Below are 12,102 nucleotides of genomic sequence, written 5' to 3'. Positions count from 1 at the left end.
AAACTACGGATCCGGCCCGCCAGCGTCCAAAATCAGGCCCGCGTGAAGTCCCAAGTATTAAAAATAAATAAATAAATACAATTAAAAAAAATGAAAAAAATTCTGTCTTTTCTTATCCACTTTGTACCCCTTGCTACTCACGGTGTCTCCTAGCCGCTCAGACAAATCATATTGTCTAAAAATGCATTTTCTTATCGATAATGTGACATCATCGCGCGCGCGGAAAGTGCGCTATATATATATATATATATATATATATATATATATATATATATATATATATATATCCATCCATCCATCCATCCATCCATTTCCTACCGCTTGTCCCTTTTGAGGTCACAGGGGGTGCTGGAGCCTATCTCAGTTGCATTCGGGCGGAAGGCGGGGTACAGCCTGGACAAGTCGCCATCTCAATATATATATATATATATATATATATATGTATATATATATATATATATATATATACAGCCCGGCCCCCGGCCAAATTGTTTTAACCCAATGCGGCCCCCGAGTCAAAAGTTTGGGGACTCCTGATTTTGACAGAGACTCGAGTCCTTTCTTGAGTTTCTTTAGCTCAAGATCGATTTCTTGTTTTGTTTTTTTTTTTACTTGTACAAAGTGAATGTGGAAAGGGTAGGCATAATAAGCTTTTAGCTTCAGCCTATACCTTTTTGGTCAGGAAATGTATACCAATACTTTTATTTATTTATCTGCTATACACTTGAGGTGTACTGTTTACATGAACTGATGACCAAATAAAAATCAGATCCCTGGTTTCAGCCAAAAACCAAAGCTAGATCTACCCCTGCGTCAACTATGTTCTATGTGTGTGCCTGTGTATAATATATATAGAAACCCTTTCCGAAAAATGTGAATATCATGGAAAAGTGTATTTATTTCCATAATTCCATTCAAAATGTTAAACTTCCATATAGATTATAGATTCAGGGCCCACAACTTAAACGATTTCAAGTGTTTTTAGTTGTTTATTTGTACATCATTTGGGCATCCAGCTCATAAAACCAACAAAAACAGGATTTAAAAAAATGGGGATACTTTGAAGAAATCACCATTTATTCCTCAGTTTTTGCATAAAAAAAAAGAAATGAGGATCACAACAAATCAATCAAATGATGGTACTTCCAAAATGATACATCAAGCTTCAATACTTTGTAGGGAATCCCTTTGCATTCATCACTGTGCTGTGGCATGGAGGCAATCAGCCTGTGGCATTGACTGGGAGTTATGGAAGATTTCCTTCATGCTTGCTGTCAGCTCTTTGTTTTTGGGTCTGGTGCTCCTCATTTTCGTCTTGATGATACCCCATAGATTTCCAATGGGGTTTAGGGGCCAGTCAAGCACCGTGATGGCATGGGCATCAAACCAGGTTTTGGTGCTTCTAGCGGTATGGACAGGGGCCAGGTCCTGCCGGAAGATGAAATCTGCATCTCCATACAGATCCTCAGCAGAAGGAATCATGAAGTCCTCTAAAACATTCTGATAGACTGATGTGGTGACCTTGGATTTAAGAAAGCAGAGTTTACCAACACCTGCACTGGACATTGCACACCAAATCATGACTGACTGTGGATATTTCACACTGGATCTCAAGCAGCTTGGGTTTTGTTCCTCACCTGTCTTCCTCCAAACCCTTGTACCTTGATTCCCGAATGAAAGGCACACTTTACTTTCAAAAGAGGACCTTGGACCACTGGCCAACAGCCCAGTCCTTCTCCTGGGCCCAGTTGAGACACTTCCTATGTTGGCTCAGGCTCAGAAGCGGTTTGACCCGAGGAACCCGACAGTTGTAGCCCATCTCCTGGATATGTCTGAATGTGGTGGTTTTTCATTCCACTCTTTCTGGGTCTCTGCCAGATTCATGAATCTTCTATGTTTTGATAATCGGCCTAAGCCCACGTCAGCTCTTCTGCTGGTGCATCTTCTCCTGACAAATGTTGCCCTTCTCCTAGACTTTCCATTGATATGCTTGGACATGGCACTCTGTGAACAGCCAGCCTCCTTAACTAGGAACTTTTGTGGCTTACTTCTTATGGAGGGTATCAATGATGCTTTTGTGGCCAATTGTCAAATCTGCAGTCTTCCCCATATTGATCCTAACTTAGACAATCGAACCAAAGTGAAGTAATTTAATGACACCTGGGAAAACCTGTGCAGGTGCTTTGAGTTTAGTATATGAGTAGTGTGTGACACTGCGTTTAAAACATTCATGCCCTGTCAAATTTGGGCTGACTTCTTCTCAGTATTTACATTTTTTGAAATCCTGTTTTCGTGGGTTATGTGAGCTGGATCTCTAAATGATATACAAATAAACAACTAAATACTTGAAATTGTTTAAGTTGTGGGCCCTGAATCTATATTCTATGGAAGTTTAACGTTATGAATGGAATTATGGAAATAAAAAATGTTTTCCATGATATTCACATTTTTGGGAAAATGAGAATATCTTTTGTGTTTTATAAAGACAAAGCTTTGTGTCATGATTATTGGCTGATTTCAATATTTTGGCTTTTTTTCATAGTGTTTTTTGCTGTTTTCGCAACTTTTGCTTGTGTTCTTTGTTTTGTTTATTGTAATGTAAAATTGTAAAATTTCCGTCTCGTATTGACTATTGCAATTCTTTTTTCACTCTTTTCAACAAGTCAACGCTAAAAAGACTTCAGACTGTACAAAATGCGGCTGCCAGACTTTTGACCGGTGCACCCAGAACAGCCCATATCACCCCCGTTTTATCCAGTCTTCATTGGCTTCCAGTTAAATTCTGCATTGAGTTTAAGATTTTAGTGGTGGGGCCCCTCAGTACATCACTGACTTGCTATGCCGCTACTCTTCAGGGCGCAGCCTCTGGTCTTCAGGCCCTCAGGGTCTTCTAAAGATCCCAAAAACTCGTTTTAAAACCCGTGGAGACCTGGCATTCCAGGCTAGCTCCCAGACTCTGGAATAACTTCCACCAGTACCTCCGTAATCTTGACTATGTTGAAACAATTGAAAACTTCTTTTTTTAGTAAAGCTTTTAGTTAATGCACCTTTTAACTATCAATTTTAGTCCACTTTGTATCCTTTTTATGATGTTGCCCCTGTTGTTTTAATTGAATTGTTGTTTTACTTCACCTACAGCGCTTTGTGAGTTTATCTGTGAAAAGCGCTATATAAATAAAATTGACTTACTTACTTACTTACTAATGTTCCAAGGGCTAATAACAAACGAGTCACAGGCAGCAATGGGCCCCCTAACTGTTTATGGCCACCACTATAGTCTCAGTACCATAGTATATTTGTTCATCGTATGGTCACATATGGGACGCGAGTCACATGCTTGTCAGCTTGTCAGCGTCGGAAGTAGTAAAATCAGCTGTTCACCTGACAGGTTTTTTCTCTTTGATAAAAATGGATATCAACGGGGAAGTCCTTTAGCCGCCGTCTTGTTTTATCATATATTGCTGCCTTTGCATAGGTCAATGTTTAGTTTAGTATTCACAATAAATCAACACAAAATCCATACTTTGGAGCAATGTTCACAGACTCTATTGTTAGTTCCCGTCGTAGGTGAACGATGATGATCATGGTTAAGGGAAGAGTTGTTTGATGTTGGATGCTATATCATAGAGCTGCAACAATGCGGGTGTAGTGGGTGGCCGTGCTCGGAGGGTTGGGGCCACGATGTCGAGAGCCACGGGATGAGAGGCTGAAGAGAGAGAGGCGTCTTCAAAGGTTAAAATGGTTGCCTGATTCCAACCACTGTTTGTCACATGCTGATGTCATATTATTAATTTTGTTTTTCTAATATCTTCGCGATCGACCGATAGGGTCCCAAAGATCAACTGGTAGATCGCGATCGATAGGTTGGCGACTTCTGTTGTAGGCTAAAGGCTACTAGAAGATAGCAGATTTTTTCTTTAAAAAATGTTACGTTAAAAGAAAATATATTGTATGAATTTGCGATTGCAATAAAGTAATAAAAAAATATTTACGCGGCCTTTTTGAATTTAATCAATTATATTGCCTTCTCTCGTGATACAAACCTAAAAATTATCCGTTCCAGGGTCAAACTGCCACAATAATATGAGCTTTACAAAACATGTAAAGGGTCCTGCATGTTATAAAAGCGTAAAAATAGCCTAACCACTAGTAATGTTGACAGGTAAAAACAATAAAACATTCACTGTCCTATCCAGAGGTGTCCTGATCTGCTATTTATATGAAATATTGCTACGATTTGACCAAAAAAACAAGCAACGGGGTGATATTGCCTTGCGTGTAAAATGTGCCATACAGGCAGTCCTGCAGCGTTTTTATGTGTGCAAATCTGGACAGCCAGTTAACATGTGAATGTTCTCCAATAAGCACACAAGGTTGTTAATTTCTTCTCTTTGAGTCAAGTCATTTACAAAACATTTTGTGTTGTTTGGATTTAAAAAAAAAAAAAAATCAACATGATCAGGGAAGGTTGTTTGCATTGGGTCGTATAAGTTAATTCTGCGCACTGTTCCATTCAGAGCATAATTAAAGGTCATTGACCTAAATTTCTCGTATTTACCACTTGATGGCGATAATTAGCAGCATCAAAGGCAGTCTTAAAATGAATGAAATCCCCTTGCGGGCAAGATTCCTTATTTAACGTATGATGTTTTGTGGGCCAAATTGAAGACGTCGGCGGGATGCATTTGGTCCGCAGGCCATAGTTTAGACACCCCTGATGTAACCTCTTTGGCAAAGTCAGCAACTATATAAGCGCCTTTTTTTTAATTATGGTTGCAATTGTGGACTTTTTTCTTCCATATTTGAGAGACATTCAAGTGCGCCAATGGCGCCGCCGTGTACTCCTTGCAAGTATGTAAACAGGATGTGACATAGGGGCCCCTTGTACAGGAAGTGATGTCATCAAGAACATCAAGCGGCACACAAACAAAAGTGTTCGCGCACAGAGGCACGTAAATCAAGGTTCCGGCTGATATCGTATCCGATTAATATCTGTATCGGCCAATGCTCAAGGCTTTAATAGCGTGTGGCAGGGGTCACCAACGCGGTGCCCGCGGGCACCAGGTAGCCCGTAAGGACTAGATGAATAGCCCGCTGGCCTGTTCTAAAAATAGTTCAAATAGCAGCACTTACCAGTGAGCTGCCTCTATTTTTTAAATTTAATTTATTTACTAGCAAGCTGGTCTCGCTTTGCTCGACATTTTTAATTCTAAGAGAGACAAAACTCAAATAGAATTTGAAAATCCAAGAAAATATTTGAAAGACTTGGTCTTCACTAACTGACAAAGAAACAGATAACAGATTTGGTGTCCAGTTCAAAGTGTGACATGATTTAGTTAAAAATTTGAGAGTTGACTTTTGTATTTGACATGAGTTATTATTTGTACAAACATGGTGCAAAGTCATTCATGATTTGTTAAAAAATGTTAGTGGCTAGCTAGTTAAAATGGGATATTGTGATCATTTGAAAATGTTCAATCTGAAAAATGTGCACTTATAGAAAATATAAAATTAAAGTGTTGCATATTGATATTTATCTGTTTCCATATATATTTATTGTGAGAAATCATTAAGATGACCAGTGTTTCCACAAAGATGAATATCATTCATTATTAATAATAACATAGAGTTAAAGGTAAATTGAGCAAATTGGCTATTTCTGGCAATTTATTTAAGTGTGTATCAAACTGGTAGCCCCAGCGATGAGGTGGCGACTTGTCCAGGGTGTACCCCGCCTTCCGCCCGATTGTAGCTGAGATAGGCTCCAGCGCCCCCCGCGACCCCAAAGGGAATAAGCGGTAGAAAATGGATGGATGGAAACCGGTAGCCCTTCACATTAATCAGTACCCAATAAGTAGCTCTTGGTTTCAAAAAGGTTGGTGACCCCTGGCGTATGGGAAGTGAAAAAGTTTGAGACACCCCTTACAGCGCTGATGATGTCATGGTGTGTTCAGGTTCTAGGCTACGCCGACTACGCCTTCACCTCCATCTTCACCGTGGAAATCCTGTTGAAGGTAAGGAAAAGATGACTGCCGTCCGTCTTTTACCCGCTAACTTCCCGTCTATCTCTGCGGCCAGATGACGGTCCACGGAGCGTTCCTGCACCAGGGCTCCTTCTGCAGGAACTGGTTCAACTTGCTGGATCTGCTCGTCGTCAGCGTGTCGCTCGTCTCCTTCTTCCTGCAGTCAGTGCTCACCTTCTCACAAAGCTAGCTTGTTATGTAGCAGTTAGCATCACAATATTTCCCACTTTTTCAAGGGCATAAGCTTTTTTTTTTTTAGCAAGATTGTGAATTGATTAAAAAAAAATGTTGATAGTGCTGCCCCCTGTTGGAAGAAATGCTACAGCACATTGATTAATACTCGTGTGTGTGTGTGTGTGTGTGTGTGTGTGTGTGTGTGTGTGTGTGTGTGTGTGTGTGTGTGTGTGTGTGTGTGTGTGTGTGCAGTTCCAGCGCTATCTCAGTGGTGAAGATCCTGAGGGTCCTCCGTGTGCTCAGACCTTTGAGGGCCATCAACCGAGCCAAAGGCCTCAAGGTGAACAGAGGCGCGTGTGGCTCAAAATGGCCGCTTTTTGTAATATTTGATGCTGACGCCTTGTGTGTGCATGCGCACCCCCCAGCATGTGGTCCAGTGTGTGTTTGTGGCCATCAAAACCATCGGAAACATCATGATCGTCACCACGCTGCTCCAGTTCATGTTTGCCTGCATCGGAGTGCAACTGTTCAAGGTGAGATCTCTTTGCAGAAATATGTTCCGAAGTTTGTCTGGTCGCTACGATCATCACGCTGTCGTGTGTCCAGGGTAAATTCTATCGCTGCACCGATGAGGCCAAACACACTCCCGAGCAGTGCAAGTATGTCCAACCTTCACTCGTCTGCTCATCAGCATTATGAGGTCGTCTTTAATACGTGTGTGTGTGTGTGTGTGTGTACACGCAGAGGGACCTTTGTGGTGTACAAAGATGGCGACGTGAACCATCCGATGGTGCGAGAGAGAATCTGGCACAACAGTGACTTCAACTTTGACAACGTGCTGATGGGAATGATGGCGCTCTTCACCGTGTCCACCTTTGAGGGCTGGCCTGCGTGAGTATTCTGTGTGTGTTTGTGTGTGTAAAGGGATGGGTACCGAATAAGCACATTTTTTGGCACCGACCGAATCCCGCCAGTCCTAAAGTGGACCGATTCATGTCAAATCCAGCGGTGCCATGTTAGGGTACCTGCCTGCGTTACACTTCGCCACTTGGAAATCACTCCACATCCCACCCCCCGGATTGTAAATAATGTCAATAATTCAATGTATATACTCTGATGATTAACTTGTGTGATGACTGGATTATGCTGATAGTATATATTTGTACCATGAATTGATTAACGTGGACCCCGACTTAAACAAGTTGAAAAACGGGTGTTACCATTTAGTGGTCAATTGTACGAAATATGTACTGCACTGTGCAATCTACTAATAAAAATTTCAATCAATCAATCAATCAGAGCGGACTCAGTCGAACTACCTCTCGTGCCAACAAAGCAATTCACTCAAAAAATGCTTCAACGTCAGTTATGTAAGGCTGTAGTTGTCCAAAAATGTGCCAGCTTGATGCTAATATACATTGGCTTTGCTGTTGACGTGCTACTGATTAGCAATTTTACCTGGCGATTTAAACACCTCCAAATTTTTTGGAAGAAAACTTCAACTACACTGCAAGTTGCAATCAAACAGCTGGTGCGTGATAAGTACAATACTCACAGTATTAACACTTTGTAGGGCGCAACAAAATACTAGTTTCAGCAAAGACTATACGGACTAGCCAACACACCATAAACTATACACTACTGCCATCTAACGTCTCAGACTTGCAACTGTCATAAATGTTATTGTCAGACAAAGTATAACAACTGGACAGCAGTTATCATAATTAGCTCATTTTTAAATGTCTGTGGAGGTTAACTGAATTTTTTGCGTTTGAATTTCGTGAACTGAATTTTTTTTACATCAAATTATAAACATTTATGAGCAACATTTTTGTTAAAAATTAATATATAAATATAATAATGATATACATAGGTAATATATCAATATATAATAATACAAATGATTAAATGTGTAAAAATTCAGTGGAAAAATTAATTAATTGCAGAAATATTAACTGCTTCAAAACTATAGACCTCCTACCAGTGAATTAAGGCTGAATCAATCGATCTTGTCTCAGAACCAGCCAATGAGGTATAAAGTTTGCAGTCACGTGACACGAATATTGTGATAAATAAGACTGTGTTAAATATTTTTACACTGGATTTTTTCCGCACTAAATTTTTTTTAACAATTTGAATTTTTAAACACAAATATTTTGCTCACAAATTTTCATTCAATGAAATTGTCAGCATAAATTCAGTTCACAAAGTTCAAACACAAAAAAATTCAGTCTCCAAAAAAAGCTTTTGTAATAAAGACACAAATTAAGCTCCATAAATGTTGCAATAAAAAATGTGATTTTATTATCAAAAACAAATCGTATTTATTAACATACACAAAAGTAGTATAAATTGGTACCTGTATCGATTCCTAGGTACTAGGAATTGGTACTGTATCAGTTCAAATGTGAACGGTACCCATCCCCTTGTGTGTGTGTGTGTGTGCACGGCTTTAAACCTTGAAGCTCCGCCGCCCCCAACAGCCTGCTGTACAAGGCCATCGACGCCAACGGGGAGAACTCGGGTCCCATCTACAACTACCGCGTGGAGATCTCCATTTTCTTCATCGTCTATATCATCATCATCGCCTTCTTCATGATGAACATCTTTGTGGGCTTCGTCATCATCACCTTCAGGGAGCAGGGTGAGCAGGAGTACAAGAACTGCGAGCTGGACAAGAACCAGGTGACCCGCCTCCACCCGAATCTCTCCCGCAAACGCGGAACGCCTGCGCTCAAGTCTTCTTCCCTGTGTCGTCCACAGCGCCAGTGCGTGGAGTACGCCCTGAAAGCCCAGCCTCTGAAGCTCTACATCCCTAAGAACCCGGTCCAGTACAAGTTCTGGTCCATCATCAACTCCACCTGCTTCGAATACGTCATGTTCATGCTCATCCTGCTCAACACCGTCACACTGGCCGTCCAGGTAAACTCCAGGCGGGCGAGAAGTGGGGGCGGGGTTACTCACTATGCGCACTCACCGCGTGACGTTCTGCACGCGTGCAGCACTACGAGCAGTCCAAGACGTTCAGCGACATCATGGACATCCTCAACATGGTCTTCACCGGACTCTTCACTGTGGAAATGCTGCTAAAGCTCCTCGCGCTGCGACTCAGGGTGAGGCGCGACACCCATGTTTGCACAGGAAGTGTTTCCGTGGTAACGACAGTCTCGCTTGCAGCATTACTTTGTGGACGCGTGGAACTCCTTCGACGCGCTCATTGTGGTCGGCAGCGTGGTGGACATCGTGGTCACAGAGTTCAGCGTACGTGTGTGTGTGTGTGTGTGTGTGTGTGTGTGTGTGTGTGTGTGTGTGTGTGTGTGTGTGTGTGTGTGTGTGTGTGTGTGTGTGTGTGTGTGTGTGTGTGTGTGTGTGTGTGTGTGTGTGTGTGTGTGTGTGCGCGAGCTGATTGTCCCTTCCGCGTGTGCGACAGAGCGGCGAGGACAGCTCTCGAGTGTCCATCACCTTCTTCCGCCTCTTCCGAGTGATGCGGTTGGTCAAGCTGCTGAGCAAAGGGGAGGGCATTCGCACGCTCCTCTGGACCTTCATCAAGTCCCTGCAGGTGTGAGGGCGGGGCTTAGGCGGCGGCTCCCCAGCCGTGCTCGCTAACGGCGTCTCGCGTGTCCCCGCAGGCGCTGCCGTACGTCGCCCTGCTCATCGCCATGATCTTCTTCATCTACGCTGTCATTGGCATGCAGGTGAGCTGGTCGCGTGCCTGGCGCAGGCGTCAGGGGTCATCAGTGAGGTCACGCGTGTGGTGTGACTTGTCTCCGTCAGACGTTTGGAAAGATCGCCATGCAAGATCACACGCAGATCAACAGGAACAACAACTTTCAGACTTTTCCACAGGCCGTCCTCCTCCTCTTCAGGTCAGGTGCTCTTCATCACCTGATCATCATCATCAAAGTCAGCCTCTTACTCAGAGTGTGTGTGTTTGTGTGTGTGTGTTGGTGCGTGTTTGTGTGTGGGTGCGTGTTTGTGTTTGTGTGTGTGTGTGTTTACTGCAGGTGTGCGACTGGTGAGGCGTGGCAGGAGATCATGTTGGCCAGTCTTCCAGGGAAACGCTGCGATCCCGAGTCCGACTCTGAGCCAGGAGAGGAGTTCACCTGTGGGAGCAACTTTGCTATCGTTTACTTCATCAGCTTCTTCATGCTGTGTGCTTTCCTGGTGCGTACACAAACACACACACACACACGGGATCATAACAGTGTGTGTGTGTGTGTTGACCAGATCATCAACTTGTTTGTGGCCGTCATCATGGACAACTTTGACTACCTGACACGCGATTGGTCTATTCTGGGTCCACATCACCTGGACGAGTTCAAGAGGATCTGGTCGGAGTACGACCCTGAAGCCAAGTATGACACAGTCAGCCATGACGAGGGGGCGCACATACTTCTGTTTATGACAACATGGTAAGGTCAGCTTGTGTGTTGTTGTTGTTGTTGTTGTCCCGCTCAGAGGTCGCATCAAACATCTGGACGTCGTCGCTTTACTTCGGAGGATTCAGCCTCCTCTTGGTTTTGGAAAACTCTGCCCTCACAGAGTCGCCTGTAAGGTAATCAGAGCTTCATGTATGCAACATTCATGTAACAGCCTAAAGCTACATATGTAACATTCCTGTAACATGTATCTAACAATTTAAAGCTACATATCTAACATGTATGTAACATTCATGTAACAACTTAAAGCTACATATGTAACATATGGAACACTCATGTACCAACCTAAAGCTACATATGTAACATATATGTAGCATTCATGTACCAACAAAGCTACATGTGTAACATATATGTAGCATTCATGTACCAACATAAAGCTACATGTGTAACATATATGTAACATTATTTAACTATTTAAAGCTAAATATGTAACATGTATGTAACATTCCTGCAACAAACTACAGCTACATATGTAACATTTATGTAACCATTTAAAGCTACAGGTGTGTCACATTCATGTACCAACTTAAAGCTACATATGTAACATATGGAACACTCATGTACCAACATAAAGCTACATATGTAACATATGGAACACTCATGTACCAACATGAAGCTACATATGTAACATATATGTAGCATTCATATACCAACATAAAGCTACATGTGTAACATTTATGTAACAATTTAAAGCTACATATGTAATATATGTAACATTCCTGTAACAACATAAAGCTACATATGTGACATACAGAACACTCATGTACCAACATAAAGCTACATGTGTAACATATATGTAACATTCATGTAACAACTTAACACTATGTATTTAACTTATATGTAACATTCATGTAGCAACATAACGCCACATATGTAACATAAATGTAACATTCCTGTAACAACATAAAGCTGCATATGGAACACTCATGTTCCAACATTAAGCTACATGTGTAACATATGTGTAGCATTCATGTAACAACATTAAGCTACATATCTAAATGATATGTAACATTGTTGTAACAACTTAAAACTACATATGTAACATTCTTGTAACAACGTAAAGCTACATATGTAACAACTTAAAGCTACATATGTGACATACGGAACATTCATGTACCAACATAAAGCTACATGTTTAACATATATGTAACATTCATGTAACAACTTAAAACTATGTATTTAACTTATATGTAACATTCATGTAGCAACATAACGCCACATATGTAACATAAATGTAACATTCCTGTAACAACTTAAAGCTGCATATGGAACACTCATGTTCCAACATTAAGCTACATGTGTAACATATGTGTAGCATTCATGTAACAACATTAAGCTACATATCTAAATGATATGTAACATTGTTGTAACAACTTAAAACTACATATGTAACATTCTTGTAACAACGTAAAGCTACATATGTAACATACATGTAACAACTTAAAGCTACATATGTAAAAACATAA

The 12,102-nt window shown here is 41.5% G+C and overlaps 1 protein-coding gene across 2 annotated transcripts in view; it reads left to right on the top strand.

Moving 5' to 3' along the window:
• Positions 1–12,102, top strand: part of cacna1fb (calcium channel, voltage-dependent, L type, alpha 1F subunit) — a 48,275-nt gene that overhangs the window by 29,001 nt on the left and 7,172 nt on the right. For both annotated transcript variants that reach the window (XM_061985474.2, XM_061985473.2), the window contains exons 23-38: positions 5,955–6,014; positions 6,079–6,185; positions 6,450–6,537; positions 6,623–6,730; positions 6,804–6,856; positions 6,942–7,088; positions 8,681–8,882; positions 8,961–9,119; positions 9,200–9,310; positions 9,375–9,458; positions 9,628–9,756; positions 9,827–9,892; positions 9,972–10,063; positions 10,202–10,361; positions 10,425–10,552; positions 10,656–10,752. In XM_061985474.2, the coding sequence (XP_061841458.2) occupies positions 5,955–6,014; positions 6,079–6,185; positions 6,450–6,537; positions 6,623–6,730; positions 6,804–6,856; positions 6,942–7,088; positions 8,681–8,882; positions 8,961–9,119; positions 9,200–9,310; positions 9,375–9,458; positions 9,628–9,756; positions 9,827–9,892; positions 9,972–10,063; positions 10,202–10,361; positions 10,425–10,552; positions 10,656–10,752 (1,791 nt within the window). The remainder of the gene's footprint in view (positions 1–5,954; positions 6,015–6,078; positions 6,186–6,449; positions 6,538–6,622; positions 6,731–6,803; positions 6,857–6,941; positions 7,089–8,680; positions 8,883–8,960; positions 9,120–9,199; positions 9,311–9,374; positions 9,459–9,627; positions 9,757–9,826; positions 9,893–9,971; positions 10,064–10,201; positions 10,362–10,424; positions 10,553–10,655; positions 10,753–12,102) is intronic.

The sequence above is a fragment of the Nerophis lumbriciformis genome, linkage group LG23 (assembly GCF_033978685.3).
Source record: "Nerophis lumbriciformis linkage group LG23, RoL_Nlum_v2.1, whole genome shotgun sequence".
Lineage (NCBI taxonomy): Eukaryota > Metazoa > Chordata > Actinopteri > Syngnathiformes > Syngnathidae > Nerophis > Nerophis lumbriciformis.
The sequence above is the reverse complement of the archived record's forward strand: the minus strand, read 5'-3'. Positions and strand labels throughout refer to the sequence as shown.